This window comes from Neophocaena asiaeorientalis, unplaced genomic scaffold, assembly GCF_003031525.2.
Source record: "Neophocaena asiaeorientalis asiaeorientalis breed wild unplaced genomic scaffold, Neophocaena_asiaeorientalis_V1.1 scaffold432, whole genome shotgun sequence".
NCBI classification, from domain to species: Eukaryota; Metazoa; Chordata; class Mammalia; order Artiodactyla; family Phocoenidae; genus Neophocaena; species Neophocaena asiaeorientalis.
Genome location: NW_020174549.1, coordinates 129,559 through 153,613, shown reverse-complemented (window position 1 = coordinate 153,613; position 24,055 = coordinate 129,559). Strand labels below are relative to the sequence as shown.

Sequence of the window (24,055 nt, the reverse complement as noted above, 5' to 3'; positions counted from 1 at the left end):
CCAGCCAAAGACCTGGAAAGGAAGCACAGAAGCATGAAAAATAAAAACGGGAACCTCACGACTCTTTCAAACGGCAGTTTGGTCAAGGTGTGAGTTAAAGAGTCATAGATCATGTGTAGCACTCCCTCTTTATTTACTGATGCTCACTCTTCCGAGGTTTAACCTTACATAAACCCGGTGAACTGCAGAAGCAAGATGGCATGGGATCTCAGCGTGCATTTGAAGAAACTCCACACTGCGTCTTTTGAGTTTCCTTCTAGGTTCCCCGCCTGATGTCTCTATCTCCTGGGAGCCTCATAACCTTTTTACGCCATTCTTATAAAATGTGTCATAACTCCTCTTATCCTGGGTTATTTCAAAGGCCAGAAGATCCCGACTCACGTGCGTGTCCTAAAGCCCCCAGCCCCAAGCGTGGCTGCACCTGGGCGCAGCAGTAAACGCGGGTGGAATGGAACAGGATCCTCCAACGTCTTTTTCCACCTCTGATTTCCGTTAAACATTAGCTCCGGGGTCTGCGCGCAGCCCCCTACGGGCCAGGAGGCGAGCTTGGACTCTCGGTGGACAGCGGCGGAGGGCCGAGAGCGCACGGCGGGCGGCCCCCCCAAGGCCCTGCCGTCCACTGGGCCCCAGTCCCTGCGCGACATGCCGCACCCGCTGGCCGGCTCCAGCAGCGAGGAGGCCGTGGGCGGCGACAGCACGCCCAGCCCAGACCTGCTGACGGCCCGCAGCTTCGGCGACAAGGTGGGGCGCGCGGGGCTGGGGACTGGGAGGCTCGTTTCGCTCCCGAGCGGGATGAGGGATCTGGAGCCCCGCTGGGCACCGGGCCGCGCCCACTCTGGCGCCCCTTTCCGGGGGACAGGCGTGCCCTTGCCCCAGAGCCTTGGGGAAAAAGCGTCTCCTCCCTACCGCCCCCGCGGGGTCGCAGCCTCCGGCGGAGCGGCCAGAGGGGACGGGCTTGCCCGGCTGTGACTGGTCGCGAGGCCAGTGACAGCTGGTGGGGAGGGGTCCCGCCTGCCCGTTGTGGCTGGAGGCGTGCGTGCAGTGCTCAGAGCCTGTGTCCTGGGATGGGGTCCCGGTTCCTCCAGGTGCATCTCTGAAGGCTGAGCTGCCGAGTCACTTGTAGCTCCTCCAGTTTGCTGCGACTGCAAAGAAGCAAGAGTTAAAGGTTTTCCATGGTCTTACTGCCAGAGGCTTCTTACCCCTGTCTGTCATGGGGGCAGTGATCTTTGTTTAGGTTTGCTTTGTGCCCTGAGGAGTCACCTGACTCCGACCCCAGCCGGCAGCGGGAGGAGAGTGGCCCTGGGGTTTTCTGTCTGGGGCTCCATTTACCTCTCACTGTCTCCCACGCTGTTTAGGTTTGGCAGAGGCTGGTTTTGTGGCTGAAGGGAAGAAAGGTCGCCCTTTGACCTTTTTTGCGTAGAGGGGGGCTCCTGATTTTCTTAGAGCAGCATATGACCCTCCTGCTGCTTTGAGAGACAGTGAGGGGTTAGGGGCGGCATCTCCCTTCCTCCCCGCCGCCCCGTTGCCACTTCAGCTGTGATCAGGACTTGAGCTGATTGTATCAGCGCTGCTGTTGCCACTTAGTCAATAATTGCAGAAATTAGAATTGTTATCCACACCTGTGATCAGGTGTAAATACTAAGTGAATGCCTCTTAGTAAAATACTAAGTGAAGGCCTCCTTGTCCCAATACTGAATGGAATCAGGGGACCCAAATTTCTTTCCCCCTTAGATGGGAGGGCATGTGGTACAGTAAAAATGAGTGTGAGTGCACTGAGCAGTCAAATTAGCCAGGAAGTGGGATTTGATGTACCTTCCCAAGAGGGTTTGTGAAAGCAAAGAGTGGGGCAAGTTGTGGGGGGGGAGGCAAAGCATTAGTAGCAAGTAAACTTTAAAAAGCTAATAAAACCAATGGATTGAGCAGCTGGGTGTGTGTGTGTGTGTGTGTGTGTGAGAGTGTGGGTGTGTGTGTGTGTGTGTGTGTGTGTGTGTGTGTGTGTGTGTGTGTGTGTGTGTGTGTGTGTGTGTGTGTGTGTGTGTGTGTCTTTGTAAGTCTCTTTATTTTATAGACGATTATAGACTATATGAAGGCTTGAGTCGCTTGGAAATACCTTGCCCATATTTGACACTCAATAAGTAATTGTTGAATGAATAATTTGCTTTCTTTTTTTTTGTTTTTGTTTTTGTTTTGCGGTACGCGGGCCTCTCACTGTTGTGGTCTCTCCTGTTGCGGAGCACAGGCTCCGGACGTGCAGGCTCAGCGGCCATGGCTCACGGGGCCCAGCCGCTCCGCAGCATGTGATATCTTCCCGGACCAGGGCACGAACCCGTGTCCCCTGCATCGGCAGGTGGACTCTCAACCACTGCGCCACCAGGGAAGCCCAATTTGCTTTCTTATGTACAGAGAACTTGGTCCTATGTGCATGTAGGATAGGAATTGAGGTTAAACTTATAATTTTTTTCTCAGCTCTGTGTAGGATAGTGAATTAATTATATATTGCTGTGTAACCAATTACTGCAACATTTATCATCTGAAAATAGTGTCTGTGGGCCAGAAATCTGCAAGCAGCTTAAATCTGGGTGGTTCTGACTCAGGTCTTTAATGAGCTTGCATTCAAACTTTGACTAGGGCTGCAGTCACTGAAGACTGGGTTGGGGGTACGTCCTCTTCCAAGCTCACTCTCTTGGCTGTTGGCAGGCCTTAGTTCCTCTCCATAGGGCTTCTTGATGTGGCAACTGCTTTCCCCCAGAGCAAGTGATCCAAGAGATGGAGAGATCCCAAGACTCAAACCACAGCCCTGTGTAATCTAGTCTTGGAAGCGACATATCTCTGCCGTATTCTGTTGGTCACACTGGCCATCACTGGTACAACCTGGGAAGAAGGTATGAATAATACCAGGAAGTGGGAATCATCGAGGTATCTTGGAAGCTGCCTGCTACAGATGGCTCTTTTAAGTATCTGCTTAATGATCCATTCTTGGAGGACACCTGATGCAGAAGTGTGGGCATTTTGCTACTAAGTACTGGGAGGACAGATGCCCTGTATCCCTGAGATCTAGTTGTTGGACAGGAAGTCGAGCCTAAGTCTAATTACTTCTGGCTTCCTTCACAGGGACAGTTCCATGAGAGAGATGGTCTTGAAGGCATTATTATTAATTATTGAATATTTAATAAGTATCCTTAGAGCTGTGAGGAGCATCAAAATGACATGACTCCCAAAGGCCTGATTTATAGTTAGCCACTTTTCCTTAGAGGGCAGTATAATTTCTTCCTCTGACTGGGAGTAACATTTTCCTTGAAACTTGGCATACACATATGTTCTCGTAACTCTGGAGAAATTTCTGCAGAGAGAAGCTACCAAGCAACAGAGGTGAGTCAGGACCAGTGGAAGGAAGCCTTCCCTTTGCTCCTTCTCTTGCCCAGGCAGTGTGGGGTTCACTGGAGGGGAGGTAGGAGCGTTGAGTGCTATGGTCTGTCTTTGAAAAGAAGCCTGTGTCTTCTTGACTTTTATAATGGACCTTGGGGTTGTGATCCTGGATGCCTGATTCAGAGTCAGTTCTGAGGGTTTGACAGGCTGCTCATAGTACAGGGTTATTGTATTATGCAGAGGGGAATTGCTGAGGTGCCAGGAACAGGAAAGCCTTTCGTCTCGGTCCAGCGGACACTTCTCAGTGGCCTCTGGGGTTCTGGGAAGGAGGAAAAGACCAAATGTCATGGCCTCTTCATCCACAAAATTGAAAATCATTCAAACCATGGTGTGAAGAGAAGAATCTTTTCTATCCACCAAGGGTTGCTAGGAATTCTTTTGATGCTGGCTATACTCCCCAGGCCTTCTAGCCCTGTATCTTTCATCTCCACCTGAAATGTAAATACACCACTTGGCCCTTTCTGTCTTTTTTTACTTTCATCTGCAAACCACTTTGGGCTTGCTTCTCCCCTGACTCAGCCTCTAACTCCTGTGTACCTCCCAAAGCTTAACACCAAGCCCTCTCAAGCCCCACCTGTGGTTAACACCTCTACCCACATCCTCAGTCTCTTCACTGAACTCTTCCACCTACTTCCTGCCCCCTTAAGTCACTGCTTCCCCTGAAGTCTTCAAAATGGAGGTGCCTTTTCCTCCTACACTCCACTTATTTCAGGTTCAGGAGATGCGGGTTAGTGTCCTTTCTCTCCACTGCCTTTTTTTTTTTTTTTTTTTTTTTTGGCCATGTTGGGTCTTTGTTGCTGTTCGCGGGCTTTCTCTATTTGCATTTGCGGCGAGCAGGGGCTACTCTTCGTTGCGGTGTGCGTGCTTCTCATTGCGGTGGCTTCTCTTGTTGCAGAGCACGGGCTCTAGGTGCACAGGCTTCAGTAGTTGTGGCACGTGGGCTCAGTAGTTGTGGCTCGCGGGCTCTAGAGCGCAGGCTCAGTAGTTGTGGCGCATATGGGCTTAGTTGCTCTGTGGCATGTGGGATCTTCCCGGACCAGGGCTTGAACCCGTGTCCCCTGCATTGGCAGGCGAATTCTGAACCACTGCGCCACCAGGGAAGTCCTCTCCACTGCCTTTTAATGATCAAGTGCTGCCCCTTTGAGGCTCATGTCATTGTATTTACTCACTCAGCAAATATTTGAGGGCCTCCTACGAGCCAGGCACTGTTTTAGGAACTCAAATGCACCAGTTGAAAACCCCTGCCCTCATTGGGTATATTTTAGTGAGTACGTACTATTTTATGTAATAAATGCTGTGAAAGGAAGAAAAAGTTGGGGGGGGGGAGGGAGTGTTCAGGATCACTGGCTGAAGGGAGGCAGCTTCAGTTAGACCCTACTGAGAACTTGAGATTTGAGCAAAGACTTGAAGGAGGTGAGGCAATTGGCGAGTGGATGTCTGGAGGAGTGTCCTGGTGGAAGAAATGGCCAAAGCAGAGGCCTGGCAGCTCCTGCCCGCTGTGACGGGGACTACCCTAGAAGCCAGTGTGGTTGGGGCAGAGTGAGCAATGGGGAGTCCTTGGCCAAGGGCTGGGAGGAAGGGGGCCAGATGGTCTGGGGCCACTCTGGGAACTTCGGCCTTTACTTTGAGTGCCATTGCAGGGACTTGAGCAGAAGGACTGTGTGATTTATGTGTTGAAAGGATCACACAGGCTGTTGAATTGAGAATCCTTTATTTGACTATTCCACTGAATTAGGTTTCTTTTCCGTCAAAAACACATAAATCCAATGCAACCTGGCTGAAGAAAAGAAAAAAATCTATTGGCTCATGTTGAAAAGCCCCAGGTATTTTGGTTTCCGGAATGGCTGGAACTAGGTATTCAAATGATGCTGGGAGTCTGTCACTTTTCATCTCTTGACTCTTTCTCCTCTCTGTGTTAGCTCTGTTCTCAAGCCGGTGAAGGGATATAGCTTTGCAACTCCAGCAGAAAGAGAGCACCTCTTTCTTGATAATTCCAGCAAAAGCGCTGGGCTAGTGTCTCCTGGGCCTAAATTGGGTCAGGTGCTGAAGCCAGTCTTTGTAACTGACTGCCCAAAGGCCTGGACCAGGTCCTTATCTTTGGAGGGTGGAGAAGGGAAGTTTTTGTGTGTATGTTTTAACTGTGAAATATAAATATGTGAAGTATAGAAATGCATCTGTATTAATAAAATGTATCTATACAGTTTAAAGAATAATAAAATGAACACACATACAGTTAAGGCATAGACTCTTACCAGTATTTTGGAAGCCCTCTCTGTGCCTGGGGAGGAAGGAGGTGGTTTCCAAAGCAAAGTCGGGATGCTCCTCCTAGAAGGAGGAGGAACGAATGAACGTTGGACCAGCGTCTGTTGTTTCACAGATGTCCATTACAGACCTTCCACTGCCTTCTTTGCTGTCACTTTGTAACTTCCCTGTTTCTCTTGTTCATTAAAATCTTGAAACCCCCCAAGTAACTGTCTTCTCAAATCATGCCTTTACTTCAGGGGACTCTGTCCAGATCTCTAAAACTATCAGTTTCTTGACCTTTTATCTAGTCACCTTCCCCTTTTTTCCAGTTCATTTGCCCTCTCCCCCGGCCACGTCCCTGCATTATAATACCTACAACTGTTCCTGCCCTGAAATAGTGCCATTACAAAGCTCTCATCTTGCGGTGCCCTCCTCCCAGTCAGTGAGAACTGCCTACACCTGTTCCCTGACGCCTTGTTTTCACCTGCCTCCTTTAGATTCCACGGCTTAACTTGTCAGTTGCTCCTGCCACTGTCCTTTACGCAGTTCCCTTGCTCTCCTTTTACATCCAACTTGGGTCATTCCATTTGTTCCTGTCTTTTGCCTGCACCTCAGGTGTGGAGTTACCTTGAGAGTTGCTGCCAGTGTAACCTCACAGCTTCCAAGCACAGTTGGGGCCTCGGTGGTGCTGAGCCATCCTTTCTTTCTTTCTTTTTTTTTTTTTTTAATGTGGGGTCCTAGTTCCCCGACCAGTTGCCCGCGCCCCCTGCATTGGAAGTGCAGAGTCTTAACCACTGGACTGCTAGGGAGGTCCCATGGGCCATCCTTCCTTTCCACAGAGGCTCCCACTCTGTACTGTGGCTGGTCTGAAGCTTTTCTCTGCTCCTCACACCTTCCACGCCCCTACCCCACCCTCCTGTTCTGCTGATGGCCTCACTTTCTACCTTAGAGAAGATAGAAGCCACTGTAAAAGAACTTACACCAAACTCAAAATGATCAGAATCTGTGGCCGCCCTTTCTTTGCCCCCGTTTGCTAAGGCTGATCCTGGAGTATATAGCCCGCCCCCTCTGGCCTCTTAGAGACCCTGCTGTCACTCCTGTGTCTTCAGACTATCAACTGGCTCATTCCCATTAATTTTTTAAAAAAATTTTTAAATTGAAGTATAGTTGATTAACAATGTATTAGTTTCAGGTGTACAGCAAAGTGATTCAGTTATATATATATATCAGTATAAAACTGAATCACTTTGCTGTACACCTGATGTATATATATGATATATATAAATATTTCAGATTCTTTTCCCTTGTAAGTTAGTACAAAATACTGAGTATAGTCACCTGTGCTATACAGTAGGTCCTTGTTGGTTATCTACTTTATATATATACTAGTGTGTATTTCGATCCCAACCTAATTTATCCCTCCCCCTGTCCCTTTCCCCTTTGGTAACCATAAGTTTGTTTTCTGTGTCTGTGGGTCTGTTTCTGCATTCCCATTAATGTTTCAACATGCTCAAGTTGCTCTCATTTCTAAAACAAACCAAGTAAAGAAAACTGTTGTGATGCTTCCTTCTCCTCCATCTCTGCCCTATTTTCTGACTCTTCACCTTGTGAAAGAAAGGTTTGCTCCTCTTGTCTCTACTTCCTAACCTCTGGCTTACTTCTCAGCCTACTGCTGTCTGGTTTCTGGCTTTACTACTCAAGGTCCCTCGTGACTTCCTTATTGCTAAATCCAGTAGACGCTTCACATCCTTGTCTTCCTTGACCTCTTGGTAGGTAGCACTTGATCCTGTTGAGTAACCCGCTGCTTGAAACTCTCCTTGCTGGGATTTGTGTTTTAGAGCGTGCAGTCTGGAGCCAGGTTGTCTGGATTTTAATCCCAGCTCCACTACTTACAGTCTTTGTGACAGTAAATTATTTAACCTCTCGGAGCCTCAGTTTCCTCCTCTGTGAAAAGGGGATAACAGAAGTAACCTACATCACAGGGTTGATATGAAGATCCATTGCATTCATACTTAGCATAGTGAGCCTTTAATAACTGTGAGACGGTGGTGGTTATTCCCTGATACTGACCTCTCCACATTTTCTTTGTACATTGTTGCCTATTCTTTGTCAATTTCAGTATCATTTGTGGTCTGGTCAGGAGATAAAAACCACTGTAGGTTTTTCAAACTGAGAGACTTAATACAGGGAATTAGCTACATAGGTGCTGGGAAACATGTGAAGTCAAGCAGAGGACAGGGAGGTAACCCAGAGAGTAGCGATAGCAGGAAACTGCAGTCACCCTCAGGGCTGGGGGCGTCAATGGGAGGAGGTGAGATTAGAAGAATCCAGGAGCTTCTGTGGGAACTAGACCATGGCAGGGCTGCTCAACAAGAGTAGAGACCTCAGGTGGAGGGAGCCCTGGAGAGGAAGCAGCTAAGGCCAGGGATGCTTATCTGAACCAGAGAGGAGGGGTTGGGGTAGGGGAGAAGCACCCTGGCTTCTCTCCTCCTCCTGCTCTTGGTCTTTCACCTGTATCATCCGTTGGCCCAAATAGCTTCCTTGGTAGACATGTGACCCTCGCAGAGTCAAATAGCTAAAAAGAGATTTGCTCAGATGGCTGCTGGGGGAAAGAATCTCTCTTTTTGTTAGATTGTGAGCCTTTGTTTCTTGTGATGTGGAGAGTGCCTGCTTAAGAGTGAAGCCAGAGAGGAATGTGGAGCTGGAGAAAAAGAGGGCGACAGGCCCTGAAGATCCCTTGAATCCCGGATCCACCTGTGCCAGCTGTGCCTGAAGCTGGCACTGCTGCTCCGCGGGCATCCTGGTTACAGGAGGTCATGAATGCCCTTTTGTTTATACTATTCAATTTGATTTGATTTGTCACTTGAAACTTAAAAAAAAAGACCAATATGTCGACCTTAAAATGTTAAGTGACAATTAAGTTTGACTTTGGGGTCGTTAAGAGGAGGGTGCTTTGTTCCTGTTGGTCAGCCCCACTCTCAGAGTGTATTATCTGCAGATCAGCTTTGGTGGCGGAGGTGTGTTTTCACCAGGTCCTTGAAGTTTGAGGAGGCTTTCAGGTGCCAGGTGGGGAAGGCGTCATGGGCCAGGGGAGCAGCTTGAGCAAAGCTCCTGAGATGGAAAAGACTTGTGCCTGCTGGGGTTGCACTGGGTCGGCTCATGTGTTGGGAGTGGGTTTGGAGAGTCCAGAGGTGGGGATTAGTGAGAGAGGAGGTGGGAAGACACAGCAGGAGGAGGCTGTGACTGCTCCGAACGCTCTGATGTGGAGGTTAGCTTTTATTCTTTAGGCAGGAGCCAGCCGTAGAGGGTTTCTGAGCAGGGGTATGTGTGATCAGTGCTTGGGACGGGGAGAGACTGGCAGTGAAAGAGGTAAGTTAGAAATGTGTCGGTTTGGGGCTTCCCTGGTGGCGCAGTGGTTTAGAGTCCGCCTGCCGATGCAGGGGACGCGGGTTCGTGCCCTGGTCCGAGAAGATCCCACATGCCGCGGAGCGTCTGGGCCCATGAGCCATGGCCGCTGAGCCTGCGCGTCCAGAGCCTGTGCTCCGCAACGGGAGAGGCCACAACAGTGAGAGGCCCGCGTACCGCAAAAAAAAATAAAAAATAAAAAAAATTAAAAAAAAAGAAATGTGTCGGTTTGGTTTAGGTTGAAGTTGTCGCCTGGAAGAACAAAGCACAGAAAATGTAAAGGTGACTAGTTTTGGTACAGTGGGGATGACTGGTTTTCTACTCTAAGAGACTGGTGCCGACTGGTGCCCTCACTGAGAGGGGGAACACAGATTGGGAAGCAAGTGTGAGCAAGTGTAAAGATGACTAGAATGCAGCGTGAAGTCAGGAGCTGGGTCAGTTTGTCTGAACACCGCAGTTGAAAGCCCCCTCAGACTTCAAGGCTTAGCACACATGCTGCCTCCTGGCAGCTCTTCTGTATTATATAAATGTGTAACCCCAGCAGATCCAAAGAGAGATGGGAGTGGAAGATGTAGAGGTTGAAGTCAGAATTTAAACAAAGTGAATATTAGCAATCAAATGTAAGGCGAGAGGTCATAGCAGTTTGTAGTAAGAAGGGTGGTAGCTTGGGGAAAAAGCAGGGTTGAGGGAAGGACAGGGAAGAGTTGGGGGTTAGTGGAGGTTACCGGGAAGAAGGCAGATGAGAGTCTCTCAAAATAAGTACATAAATAACAGCTTGGCAAAGGTGCAGTAGTTCACATATGGGCAATTGGGTTTGTTTACTAGATTCTAGAGGGGGTCATATGCTCTCTCCTGTTTGCCTTGCCCAGCAGAATTCCTCATTTTGGCCGCCACAGAGCAGGGATCAGGAATTATTGTCGTGTGTGTGTGTGTGTGTTGGGGGTAGGAGGAGACAAGGGCAAGAGGTACATGCAGAAAAGGTGTTTCAGGGGTCCTGTTTGAGAAAAGGCACAGAGGCGGGAAAAGCACACGGCATGTTTGGGCGGCAGAGTGCAGACACTTTCCGAAACTTGAATCTCTTGAATGTCTGCTGCACGCCTGGCTCTGTGCTGGATGCTGGAGAAGTTGAGAAAGATTAAAAAAAAGTAGTCTCTTGAGAGGGTCATTGTCCAGTGCAGAAGAGAGACGTATATCCAGAGGGTTGCAATAGAATCTGAAAAATACTAGATATATTTACTAGTTCTGAGGCCTTGGGCAAGTTTCTTAACCTGGTAATGCCTCAGTGTCTCCCTAGTTAAATTTTGGATTATTTCGCAGTGGTGTTCTGAAGATTAAATGAGTGGGTTTTTTTTTTTAATGTTTATTTATTTATTTGGCTGCGCCGGGTCTTAGTTGTGGCACATGGGATCTTCATTGCCACGTGTGGGATCTTGCAGTTGTGGCATGCGGGATCTAGTTCCTTGACCAGGGATTGAACCTGGGCCCCCTGCACTGGGATCACGGAGTCTTAGCCCCTGGACCACCAGGGAAGTCCCTTAAATGAGTGTTCAGAATAGTGTCTGGCACACAGTAAGTACTATGAAAATGCTAGGTGTTGTTATTGCCTTAGAAGCAATAACTGGGACCTCTGGGAGCCTGTACAGAACACGTACCTCGGTCATCCCCACCTCAGTGAGCGACCTGGGGTCTTCAAACAGCAGCCCGTGTCAGTCATTGGTTGAGCGCCCCATGGATGGGGTGTTTGGGCATTAATTCCGAAGCACTTTCCAGCCTGCCCCATGGGTGGGCGAAGCAGGTTGAGCAGCCGGGGGAGCAGTCGGGCCAAGAAGTGCGGGTGCTGGCGTGGAAGTCAGGCCAGTGGGCACTGAACTGGCCAGTGAGAGGGGATAGGTGGACACCCATGACATCTGCACGGTTATTATGGAAATAACATGTAGGGAGTGGGGCAAGGAGTGACTGTGCTCAGGAGGGTGGTGGCTTTTCCAAAGGAGATGATATCTGAGCTGGAGAGTGAAAAAGTAGATATTTCCCAAACGGACAGAGGCAGGAGGAGTAACTAGAGCAGAAGACCCAGCCTGTGCCCAAGCCTGGCAGTGTCAGTTTGCAGGTGTGGAGGGTGAGGGGAGGCAGTTTCACAGGGCTTTGACCTCCTGGATTCAGGGGTGTACTGGTCAGGAGTCTTGTTTGCAAACAGTAGGAATCTTACTCACACTACTTCAAGCAACACTATACGCACATACCCTAAAATCCACCTTTTAAAAACATACAGTGTAGTGATTTTTAGTATATTCACAAGATTGTATGACTGCCGCCATTATGTAATGCCAGAGGGTTTTTGTCAGCCCCCAAAGACACGTGATACTCAGTAGCAGACGTTCCATTTTCCCCACTCTCAGCCCCTGGCGGTCACTCGTCTGCTTTTGCTCTCTATGAATTTGCCTATTCTGGGTATTTCATAAAAATGGGATCATAGAATATGTGGCCTTTTGTGTCTGGCTCCTTGCACTTAGCCTAATTTTTTTAAATTAATTAATTTGTTTTTGGCTGTGTGGGTTTTCGTTGCTGCGCGTGGGCTTTCTCTAGTTGTGGCGAGCGGGGGCCACTCTTCATCGCGGTGTGCGGGCCTCTGACTGTCGCGGCCTCTCTTGTTGCAGGGCACAGGCTCCAGACACACAGGCTTCAATAGTTGTGGCTCACGGGCTCTCAAGTGCAGGCTCAGTAGTTGTGGCGCGCGGACTTCGTTGCTCTGCAGCACGTGGGATCTTCCTGGACCTGGGACTGAACCCATGTCTCCTGCATTGGCAGGCAGATTCTCAACCACTGTGCCACCAGGGAAGCCCCCCAGGATATTCTCTTTTAAAACTGAAAAATATTCCGTTTTATGTATATACCTTTTTTTTTTAATCAGTTACCTATTGATGGACATTTAGGTTGCTTCTACCTCTTGGCTGTTGTGACTAATGCTGCAGTGGACATGGATGTGCAGATATCTCTCCAAGATCCTGTTTTCAATTTTTTTGGACATATAAACCCAAATGTTTATATATAAAAACTGGACCATATGGTAATTCTGTTTTTAAATTTTTGAGGAACTTGTATACTGTTTTCTATAGTGACTGCACCATTTTACAGTCGCATCAACAGCGCACGAGGATTCCAGTTCCTCTGCCTCCTCACCAACGCTTGTTATTTTCTATTCTTTTGATAGTGGCCATCCTAATGGGTATGAGGTTATATCTCATTGTGGTTTTGATTTGTGTTTCTCTGATGATTAGGGATGCTGAGCATCTTTTCATATGCTTGTTGGCTATTTGTGTACCGTCTTTGGAGAAATGTCTATTCAAGTCCTTTGCTCATTTTAAAATCAGATTATTTGATTTTTTTATTGTTGAGTTGTAGGAGTTCTTTTTATATTCTGGATATTAACCCCTTATCAGGTATATGATTTGCAAATGTTTTGTCCCATTCCTTAGTTTACCTTTTAACTCTCTTGATTGTGTCCTTTGCACAAAAGTTTTTAAGTTTGATACAGTCCCATTTGTCTATTTTTGCTTTCGTTGCCTGTGTTTTTAGTGTCATATCCAAGAAATCACTGCCAGGTCCAGTGTCATGAAGCTTTTTGCCCTATGCTTTCTTCTAGAAGTTTTATAGTTTTGGGTCTTAGGTTTAGGTCTTTAATCCATTTTGAGTTAATTTTTGTATATGGTGTAAGATGAGGGTCCAATTTCATTCTTTTGTGTGTGGATATCCAATTTTCCCAGTATTACTTGCTGAAAAGACTGTTCTTTACCCTTTGAGGGTGTATATACTTTTAAATCTAATTTCTAACTAGAATCGATAAACCACATTAATACTTTGAAGCGCTAACATGAATTTTGTACATGTGTTTGAGTGGCTTCTCTGTACTATGTGCCGTGTGAGGCATTATGTTCCTTGGGAGTTAAGATATCTACATTTTGGAAATAACATTAGCCTGGGACAGGTCAGGTCTCAGACATTCCAGGAGAAAGATGTCTTACTGTAATTAGTATAAAAATGGTTGTGGAATAGTTGTTTTATTGCAAAAATGGAAACCTAGACCTTCTTTTGGGCTATTTTATTTAATTCGAGCAGAGGTATGTTCTGAGGAACTGGGCTTATTATCATCTTGCTGTGTCAGCATCTGTCCTGCAAGAATGTAATATAGCAGGCGTTTTCTGCACTGTCCGGTCCAGTAAATCTTGTTTGTTTCATGACTTGCGTCAGCAATTGTGAAGGACACTTGGACTTTTTTTTTTCATTTCTCAAACATTTATATGAGCCTCTCTGTGCCATGCTCAGGAGATACACAGATGAACAGATGGCCTTACCTTTTAGCTACCCAAGGTCCAGGAAGGGAGACAAAGAAATACAAGGGAGTCATTGCTGTTTAACATGATGACAGGGGTATGTGCAGAATGCCATGGGGGTAATCAGAGTGATTTATTAGCATTAAAGACATTTTTGAGTGAAGCACGTTGGAAGGAGGTCTTGGGTTACCTGTTATAGGTAACAATGGTCAATGTTGGGATATGAGTGAGAATTTGAATTTGAATCCAAGATTGGCCATGTAATTTGTGGGACCCAGTGCAAAATTAAAATTCTTATCCCCCTGTTAAAAAAATTATTAAGAATTTCATGATAGTGACTGCAGAGCATTAAACCCAGTATGGAACCCTTCTGAGTATAGGATCCTCGTGAAGCTGGCCCTGAGTATATCCTTTGGAGGTACTGGTTTCCAGGTCCTGTTAAAACCACCTCTTACCCATCTTGGTGTTCTGGGTCAGGACTGCTACCATCCTGAGGGTGTGTTGTAGTGAGTTGGGGTCCCCGAGGCTTGCTTCTCCAGTCTGGGTTGACTGTGGGGCTTGCCTGGAACACTCCATCCGCTGTCAACATCCTAGCATCTTAACACGGTCTCCTGTATGCCCAGCCTTTCATGTTTAACATACGCTTGGGACTGTTGTCATTTCCCTAACTGTTGCTTCTCTTCTCTTTTCCTTTTGTTCTGATTTCTTCCCCATCAAGAGTGTCCAGCATATGTCCCCTCAGTTATCCTCACCTTTACCCAGAGATAATAGTAACGTGTGTTCACAAGATCCTTGTGAACCTTTGGGGAGCACTTCCTTTGGTTGGGAGCTGTACTGCATCATCTTGAAGCACTCCCCAAGTTACTGTCTCCTTCCCCTTTGACAGCTGGGGAAATGTAGGCTTTGAAAGGTGAAGTAACTTGTTCAAGGTCACAGAGCTAGATGAGAGTGGGGCTGGGATTTGAACTAGGGTTTGTTCAACTTTAGAGCCCACTCTCTTCACCACCACCACTGCTACAAATTGGCATCCTTTTCCAAACCTGCTTCCCACTTTTTCGAGTGCTTACATGCATTAGACACTGTAGGTTGCATTTCTTAGGCGAAGCACAGTTTCAGGCCAAGGGAAATGAAACCAGCCCCTTCTGTATCTTAGGCTGTGTTTCTTCCCTCATCTCAGTTTGTTTTTTTCAGCCTCTTACTCCTCACTGTAGCCGGTCTCCCTTGTGAGAGAAGTTTCCCAAGGCTTGCTGCCTTCTGCCTGCTCACTCTCCCGTCACTGCCAGGCTCCTTGGATGAGCGGTCTTTGTGCACCGCTTCCATCTGCCTTGCCATCTGCCTCCTCTTGCCTCAGCATCGAGCCCCATGGGCCAGGTCCTGCCTCTACCACTCACGGAGAACTGCAGCGGCTGTTCTTCTGCTGTAGCATCCCAGGCCTTTAGAGCTGCAGAGGGCTTGGTGGTCACTCCCTCCAAGACCCTCTTTTTACAATGGAGGAAACTGTGGCCCAGGGAGAGAAGTGATTTATCAGATCAGGGTAACCCAGCTAGTTTGTGGCAGAGCTGAGGTTAGGACCCAGGTTTCCAGACCTTTGGTTCAGTGCTCATTTTCCTTGACTGACATCATTAACCAACTTCCCCTCAATGCTTTTTTCCCTTTTTTCTCAGGGTCTTACTCTGTTCACTGCTATATTCCCCAGCCCAGTGCCTGGCACATAGCAGATGCTTCATTCACTGAATGAATTGGTTCTCTCCTCTCTTGACCCTCCCCTGGTCTGCCCCTGCTTCTCTGGACCCTCCTCTTTTTTTTTTTTCTTTCTGAGCTCTAACTGTGAGCCCACCCAGCCATGGTTCCTGGCCTTTGCTAGTTCCTTATGTACCATCTCTGGATGGACTTTACGACTGCAGCAGGGCTTAGGATTTCTAGCTTTAAACCCATCTTTCCAAGTATTTCTGTGATTCTTATTTTTAGCACCTTATAATCACTCCATGGTGAGAGTATTTAAAAACCATGCCTTTCTTCACCTCCCCTTTTAAATATCCCACTTTTGTATATAAGCATCACTGTTCTTTAATGTCTGTCTTCATTTCCATTGTCATTGTGAATATCCTAATCAAGATGTATGATTATCTAACTGGCTTTCCTGCTTTGAGTCAGTCAGGTCCCTCCTCCCCAATCTATTTTACTCTGAACACTGGAGCCAGAATTCACCTTCCTAAAATATTGTACGTGTCTGAGTCCTTAGTCTGGCCTTCGGTGATCAGGTACCTATTTACCTCTCTGATCCTCTCCTAGGAAGTTATGTCCCTGCCAAAGGATTTTACTCATGAGCTGCCTGGCATGTCATGTGAATTCTTGCTTGCCCACCTTTGCTGAGCTTTTGTCCTCTGTGTGCCTTTCCAGCTGCCCCCTGCTATTGCCATAGACCTTTGCTATTCAAGGTGTGGTCCATGGACCAGTGGCACTAGCATCACCTGGGAGCTTGTTGGAAATACAGAATCTCAGGCCTAATTCCGGACCTACTGAATCAGAATGTGCATTTTGACGTGATCCCTAAGTCATTGTATGTGCATTGAAAATAGAGAAGCACTGTTTTAGAACAAGGTTATGGAGCTTAGCTAAGTACTCGCATCATCTGAGGACCTATTACAGGGTGCTCATGCCTAGGGCCCACCTCAAGAAATGTGGATATAATGAATCTAGGATGGCCCAGGGAGCAGTATTTTGTAAAAAGGCTTTTCCAGGTAATTCTAGTGTGCGGCCAAGGTTGAGATCAATTGCCTTAGAAGAATTTTCTGATTCACTCAGGGGGAATGTGCCATCAGATGTATGTCTCCTACACTGTGCTATAAACTCCTTGAGGGCAGGGGCTCTATCTGATTGCTTATTGCTGTAATGTCAGTGTACAAACAAAGCCTAGGATGGGGTGGGTACCCAAATATTTGCTGAGTCAGTAAATGGACATGAGCTAAATGACATGTACAAGAGTATTTGCTGCAATATTAGTTTTAATGGCAAAAGATAAGAAGGAGCCTAAATATCTATCAGTGTGGAGCTAGTTTTATAACTAGGGTCATTTAAAAAATGTAGTGTTAAAAAGAATATGGCGGGGCTTCCCTGGTGGCACAGTGGTTGAGAGTCCGCCGGCCGATGCAGGGGACACGGGTTGGTGCCCCGGTCCGGGAAGATCCCACATGCTGCGCAGCGGCTGGGCCCGTGAGCCATGGCCACTGAGCCTGCGCGTCCGGAGCCTGTGCCCCGCAACGGGAGAGGCCACAGCAGTGAGAGGCCCGCGTACTGCAAAAAAAAAAAGAATATGGCAGCCCCTATATATACTGATATGAAATAATGGCAAGATATAGTAAGTAAAAAAAGAAAAAGTACAAGCCATGTGTAGTCTGCTATCATTTGTAAGTGTGTGTGTGTGTAAGAGTACAGGTGTGAATGTGTACACTAGCCTTGGAAGGATGCACCATTTGCCTCTCAAAAGGGTAATTTTCTGACCCTTTGAGAATGTAGTCTTCCTTCCTTGGAGACTCTGACCAAATTAGAGAGAAAGAGCCCTCCTCCTCGCTGCTTAATTTGGTTAGTAAGAGTTGATATTGATTAAAAAGGAAAAAGTTGACTAACCCCTAACTCCAATTAAATTTCAAATAGGCAAACAAGAAAAATGGGGCTGTCACTTGTAGTCCTGTGGGGTGGGATGTGTATGTTGTCCCTGCCTGGAAACTGAGTCATAACCACTCAAAACCTAAAGAGGACAGAGCTAAACTGTTACTGAGGGGCTAGAAGAGAGAATGCTCTTCTGTAGTCTTTAATCTGTTCTGATCACATACAGGTGAATACTGGCTCAGAGTGAGCTTTGACCCTTTTCTCCTGATGGTCAGTCAATATTTTGAACTATCTGTTTTTCCCCTGAGTTAAGAATTAAGAAATTCTTTTCTTTCCTGGTTCAAGTTACTGAGGAGGGGCAAGACCTTCCCTTGTTTCACCAGTTGGCCAGACTTCGTCCAGCTCTCATTTCATGTTCTTGCCTCTGCCCTCCCTGACCAAGGGGCTGCCGTGGACCTTGCCTGTCTCCATGAAAGAGAATGAGGTGTTTTCAGCCCATTGACGTCAGTTCTTCTTCCTCCCAGTTTTCTTCATGGCAATCCTTATCCTGGTGAGGGGTTCTGGGCTTAATTGCAGCTTCTTAGAGAGAGGGGCGGCCAACTTTCAAACACGTGGACATGGAAGACGTGGTGTTAGGAGGTGGTTATGTTAGGGATAGACTGACAGCTCTTTCTAAGACGGTGCAGTTGACTTGAGTCTTCCGATGTAACCGAATTCTCCTCCCCTGGTCTACTGGGAGGCGTGGCACATTACTGTAGGTATCTGTGGAGCTTTTTGAGTAACCTAGGTAGTCTTTTATATAGTATTTCAGACCCGACTGTTCAGACTTTTAGATTGAATGAGATCCAAATTCGGGGCTAACATGTGCATCTACAGATTTCTAAGCAAATCTCAAGTGCCGAGGTTTGAGCAAAATGGTCACCTCTCCACTTTCAGCTTGATTCTGAAGAAGAAGGTAGCCACTGTTTTTGTTTTTCCTCAAATCATTCTTCTCTTGGACATGTGAGTGGAAAAGGGTAACATTTATTAAAGACACATCGCAGTGTCCCAAGATTATAAGTTGTAGAAGCAGCGGTTGCATTTTACATAAACCAGTTTTGGTATCACACAGGTGAGTATGTTTTCAGGTGTTGACCTTGGCAGGTTGGCTACTTATTTAAAGCCAACAAAATTACGACACTGTCCATTTTAAACTTTCTTTGTGGTTAAATTATGATGAAACTGATAGAAAAGTCTTGCTGTTGACTTATTCGTGAATCAAGGAAACTTCATGTATTATATAGGTTTATGATATTGCAGGAAATGGGTAGAGGATCTGTCCATCATGAGAAACAATGTTGCCAGCAGCAGAAGGAATAAAGTTTATTTGCTCCCTCTGGTTCCAAATCAAGGAGGTACACTATGTAAAGTAATTTAGAACTGCTACCTTAGAGAGGTTAATGTTGTAGGTTTGAAGCAGACACAGCTGAGTAGGAAAAAATGGAGCTTTCAGACTCAGCCAAGGGAGTCCTAATACAGTCACTTACTGGCTGGGCAGTCACTTACCTGCCCTGAACCTCTGTTATCCTGTCAATAAAATGGGAATTCTAGCAGTACCTACCTAATAAGGTTGTTCTGATAACATAATGAGATTATGCATAGTAGGCCCCAAAAGCTCTTCTCATAACTGATTCTCATAACTGATCTGAACAACATATTTTAGATGACTACGAAGATTCCTTGCCTGTTTTTGATAGGTCCTGGTGGTAAGCATAGGTGCACGATGTGGTGTGTTAACATTCAGAACATAGTAGATGAAAGAAAGGAAAAATGCTTCCCAGAATATAGCAAGGCTGTATAGTTAAGGATTTTTATAAGACTGAACAGAAAAAGGAAGAAGAAACAGACCCAGTTCTGCAGAAAGAATCCATAAATTGTGGGAAAGAAAATCTTGAGTCAGCTCTAGGCTTATTTTCTACAGTTCAAGGCCAGATTATGGATAGCTTTAACAAAAATAAACAGGCCACAATAAACATTTACAATCATGTTATATTTACATTACCGTTGATCTGATTATTACTGTGATTTGATTATGGTAGATATTTTCACTTCCTCTCCTTTATTGGATTTTCATTTTATTTGAGTAAGTAAATTACTCTTGGCTCATTCAACGTGATGCTAAAAAAGGAAAAGAGGAATCTTTCTGATATGTGAGCTATATACCTTGAAAAGAAAGGTCTGTTTCAACTGGCAAGAAAACAGAATTCCCTCCCAAAGGAAGTAGATAAGAGGAACCAGACCTAATCAGGAAGCTCATATTCCATTCATTTATTCGTCAAATATTTATCAAGTGCCTGGCACTGTTCTAGGTGCTTCTAGCTGAATCCCCTTTGGACAGACCATTGCATTTCGGGACCTTTCGGGTTCCAGTTTCTCTTCCTCTGCCCCAAGATTAAAAGATAAAGTTCTAAAATAAAAATTACTATTATTTGCAGTTTCTTACTGCCAGTATATAGGGAAGCTATTTATTTTTGTAATGTTATCATGCATTAGCCACCTTACTGAATTCCTAACACATTTTGAATAATTTTTCAGTTATTTTCTACTTAGAAATCCAAAGAATCATATATTTTGCAACTCACTGCTGCTTTTCAAAAATGTATGTTTTTTTTCATTTTATTACATTGGCCAAGACCTATGGAAATTCTTAAAATATTGAGAGCATTCTTGTTGTTGAAGGGAATATATTGAGTATTTTCTTACTAGATATGTTGGCTGTTGTTTTCTTGTCAAGAAAGTTTTTTTTATTCATAGCTTACTAATTTAAAAAAATTTAGGAATGGAATTCAGGTTTAATAAAATGCCCTCTCAGCATCTATGGAAATTATCATTTAATTAAATTAATTTCTTAATACTGAAATTACTTACATTTATACTTAGGATAAGTCCTACTTAGTCTTGGGTTCAGTTTGCTAACGTTTTATGTGGAATTTTAGTCTTTATTTTCTGTCTATTATGCTTTTTTTTTTTTTTTTTCCCCTCATTTTCTCCATTTCCTGACTCTGGTTACGTTGATCCAGGTGTGCTTTGTTCAATTTTATTTTCCTCCAATTTCTATTTCCTGTTTCTATTTGACTAATGTTTATAATTATGTTTTTCTACCATAGTCAAGATTTAATTCGTATCTGTAACTTTCTCCAGAACCAGGAGAGACCTTGGGCTTGCTTTTACTTCCCCTTGTAGGTTTTAGTGAAATTACTGAGTTTTGAGTTCCTGATTTGAAACCACTCTCACAATCCAGATACAGAACATCACCTACAAAAGTTTTCATGCACTTTTGTAGTCCATACTTTCCTCCACTGTTGGCCTAGGCAATCACTAATCTACTTTCTGTCACTACGTTAGTTTGCATTTTCTAGAATTTTGTATAATTGGAATCATAAAATCTATATTCTTTGTGTCTAGTTTCTTTCACTCAACACTTCTATTGTTGCTATATCCATAGTTCTTTTTTTAAAAAATTGAATATATTCATTCATTAATTGAATGAATATATCACTATTTGTTTGTCTGTTCACTCATTAACGAACATGTAGGTTGTTCCCAGCTTTGGGCTATTACAAATTAAGCTACTACACTGAACCAAGGAGAGTAAACTAAACTTAAAGCAAGCAGAAGGAAGGAGCTAAAGATTAGAGTGGAAATTAATGGAATAGAGGATAGAAAAACAGTAGAGAAAATTAATAGGACCAAAATTTCGTTCTTTGAAAAAATCAAAATTGACAGACCTTTAGCTGAATCGACCAAGAAAAGAGGATTCGAATTACTAAAATCAGAAATGAAAGAGCAGACATTACTGACCTTACAGAAATAATGAAGGGTTATAAAGGAGTACTGCGAACAATTCTGTCCGTAAATTGTGTGACTTAGATGGAATGGACAAATTCTTAGACACAAATAAAGCTGCTGTGAACATTCATGTACATGTCTTTAGTTGACATGTTTTCATTTCTCTTGGGTAAATACCTAATAGTGGAGTTGCAGTATACGAGAGTTCTAGTAGCTCCATATCTTTGCCAAGACTTGGTATTGTTTGATCAATTCTAGTGGATGTGTAGTAGTATCTCATTGTGGTTTTAATTTTCTTTTACATGGTTACTAATGATGTTGAACCTATATTCGCATGCTAATTGCCCATTTGTATATCTTTTGTGAAGTATCTTCAAATCTTTTGCCTATTTTTATTGGGTTGTTTTTCTTACAGAGATATATACATATCTATCTATATATTGAATGTAATATCTATACTGAATTACTTAAATATTCTTCAGTAAGGTGAAAAAATCACTTTATTTAGGTATGATTGACATACAAAAAGCTGTATATGTTTAATGTATACAACTTGATGAGTTTGGAGATAAGTATACATCTGTTGAAACCATCATCACAGTCTGTGCCATAAACATCTCCATCACGTCCGAAAGTTTCCTCCTACCTTCTTTATATTATTATTACTAATATCGTTACAATTTGTGATAAGATGTACCCTCTTAGCAAAACTTAAAGTACTGTATACGATACAGTATTGTTAACTATGGACCCTGTGCTATATACATTAGATCTCTAGGACTTGCTCATTTTGCATAGTTGAAACTTTGTACCCTTTGACTAATACCCCTGCCCCCAAACCATCTTCCCCTTCCCCACCCCCTGTCAATCACCTTTGTACGCTTTGCTTCTATGAAATGGACTATTTTAGATTCTTCAGATAAGTGGAATCATGCAGTATTTGTCCTTTTGTGACTGGCTTATTTCACTTCGCATGATGTCCTCCACGTTCATCCATGTTGTTGCAAACGGCAGAATTTTCTATTTTAAGGCCGAATAACATTCCACTGTATGTATATGCCACATATATCCTTATTAAGAGTTTTTGATATATTCTGGATACAAGTGCTCATCAGATATATGTATTGTATTTTCTCCCATTCTGTGGCTTGTCTTTTTTACTTAAATTTTTGAGTGTGTGTGTGTGTGCGCGCATGAGAGAGAGAGAGAGAGAGAGAGAGAGATTGAAAATTTTGGGGTGTTTGGTGTGGCCTGTGCATTCACATGGCACAAAATTCAGAAGATACAAAATTTTATCTGGTGAAAAGTCTCCCATTTGCCCAGGCCCCATCATTTCCCTTCCTCTGGCAGCAGGTTTCCCTCCCCAGAAGCAACCAGTGTTACCAGTTTCTGGAGAAACTTTCTGGAGGTAGATGTTACACATAAATGTGAAAGTGCGTACATGTAATTCTTCTAAAAGTCAAATGTCAGCATACCGTACACAGAGTCTTGTACCTTGCTGTACACAGTCATAGATCTTGGAGATCATTCCGTATGGTACATAAAGCTCTTCCTCCCGCTCCCCTCCCTTTCCCTCCACTCCCTTCCTTTTTTTTTAATGACCCTCTAGTATTCCTTTGTTTCTGTTAGTTCAGTGCCTACAGTCCCAGATGAGAAGCCTGTGCCAGTGATTCTTTTTCTTCTGTACCCAATCTTCTACATATCCCTAGAGTTTTCTTCTTAAATTGAGAAATTTACCAGCCTGCTTGTATTTAGGTATATATTTTTCTTAGGTATTTCTGCTTTAAACCCTTTCAATTTTACCACTTTGTCTACATCCTTTTTTATTCTTTTTTTTTTTTTCCGGTACGTGGGCCTCTCACTGTCGTGGCCTCTCCTGCTGCGGAGCACAGGCTCCGGACGCGCAGGCTCAGCGGCCATGGCTCACGGGCCCAGCCGCTCTGCGGCACGTGGGATCCTCCCGGACCGGGGCACGAACCCATGTCCCCTGCATCGACAGGCCCACTCTCAACCACCGCGCCACCAGGGAAGCCCACTTTTTTATTCTTTATTCTCTTTTTTAGGAGAAAGGACTTGTGGATATTTGGATTTTAATCTCTCCTTTTTGGGTCTTCACTTTTTTTGGGCTCATTTTATCAGGTTATATTTTCATTCTTTATGTTGAGGGAATTCCTTGATTTGATCTTCTGAATGATGGATTTATTTTTAATTTCATTCCATTCCACTATTTCTACTTTTCTGTTTAATTTAAATTTAATCTCACTTATGTTTGTTTTAGCAATCATGTTTTTGGACCTGCTTTCAGATTGTGATGTCCAAGATGGTGATCCTGGCTCAGGGCAGGAGCTGACCACCTTCAGACGGGAGTGCACTGACCTTCTGGTCTGCACAAGTGGGCTGCTGCTTCTGCCCTCTTGGGGAGACACATGCTGTTGCCCACCCCCAAGTAATGAGACTTGCTCTTGGGCCTCCTCTGGGGCATGTATTTGCGTGGCCATGCGTACCTGTGTTTGCATATAAACATGTACATACGTGCGCGTAAGCAGCGCACAGACTCTGCAGTCAGCCTTTGCCTGGCTGCAGTGGTTAGGGTTGGAATGGGATGCGGTAAGAAGAGAATGGAGAGTAGATCCTTGGAATTGCTCTTGGGCAGGCTTCCTGTGTGTGTGCTTGGCTGATAACAGGACAATAGGCTGGGTGGACCCTTCTTTTTTTTTTTTGCGGTACGCAGGCCTCTCACTGTTGTGGCCCCTCCCGCTGCGGAGCACAGGCTCAGCGGCCCAGCCGCTCCGCGGCATGTGGGATCCTCCCGAACCGGGGCACGAGCCCGTGTTCCCTGCATCGGCAGGCGGACGCTCAACCACTGCGCCACCAGGGAAGCCTGGACCCTTCTTAATTGAGGAAGTGGGGAAAGAGTTGCCCTGCAGTTGGAGAACTTCACAGCTGATCCCAAAATACCCTTCCTCTTTTCTTTCTTCAAGCTGCACTAGAAACTCAGCATTCCACAACCCTTTCCTCACCCGACCCGCCAGCTCAGTGAGTGCCTGCTTCTGTTCTCAGTCACTCACTTCTGAATTGGGTTTTTTTTGTCAGAACCTTCCCGTGTCCAGCATTTCCCACTGTGGCCCAATTAGGTTTTGGTTTCTGAACTCTGGCTAAATTTGATTTTTCTGTAAATTTGATCCTGTCACCTCTCTTCCAGAAATTCTGCAAAA

The 24,055-nt window shown here is 45.1% G+C and overlaps 1 protein-coding gene across 1 annotated transcript in view; it reads left to right on the top strand.

Annotated features, from left to right (window-relative positions):
• The window catches only part of SNX30 (sorting nexin family member 30), a 111,889-nt gene that overhangs the window by 6,000 nt on the left and 81,834 nt on the right, over positions 1-24,055 (top strand). The window contains exon 2 of the mRNA XM_024757282.1: positions 504-741. Coding sequence (XP_024613050.1) covers positions 504-741 — 238 coding nt within the window. The remainder of the gene's footprint in view (positions 1-503; positions 742-24,055) is intronic.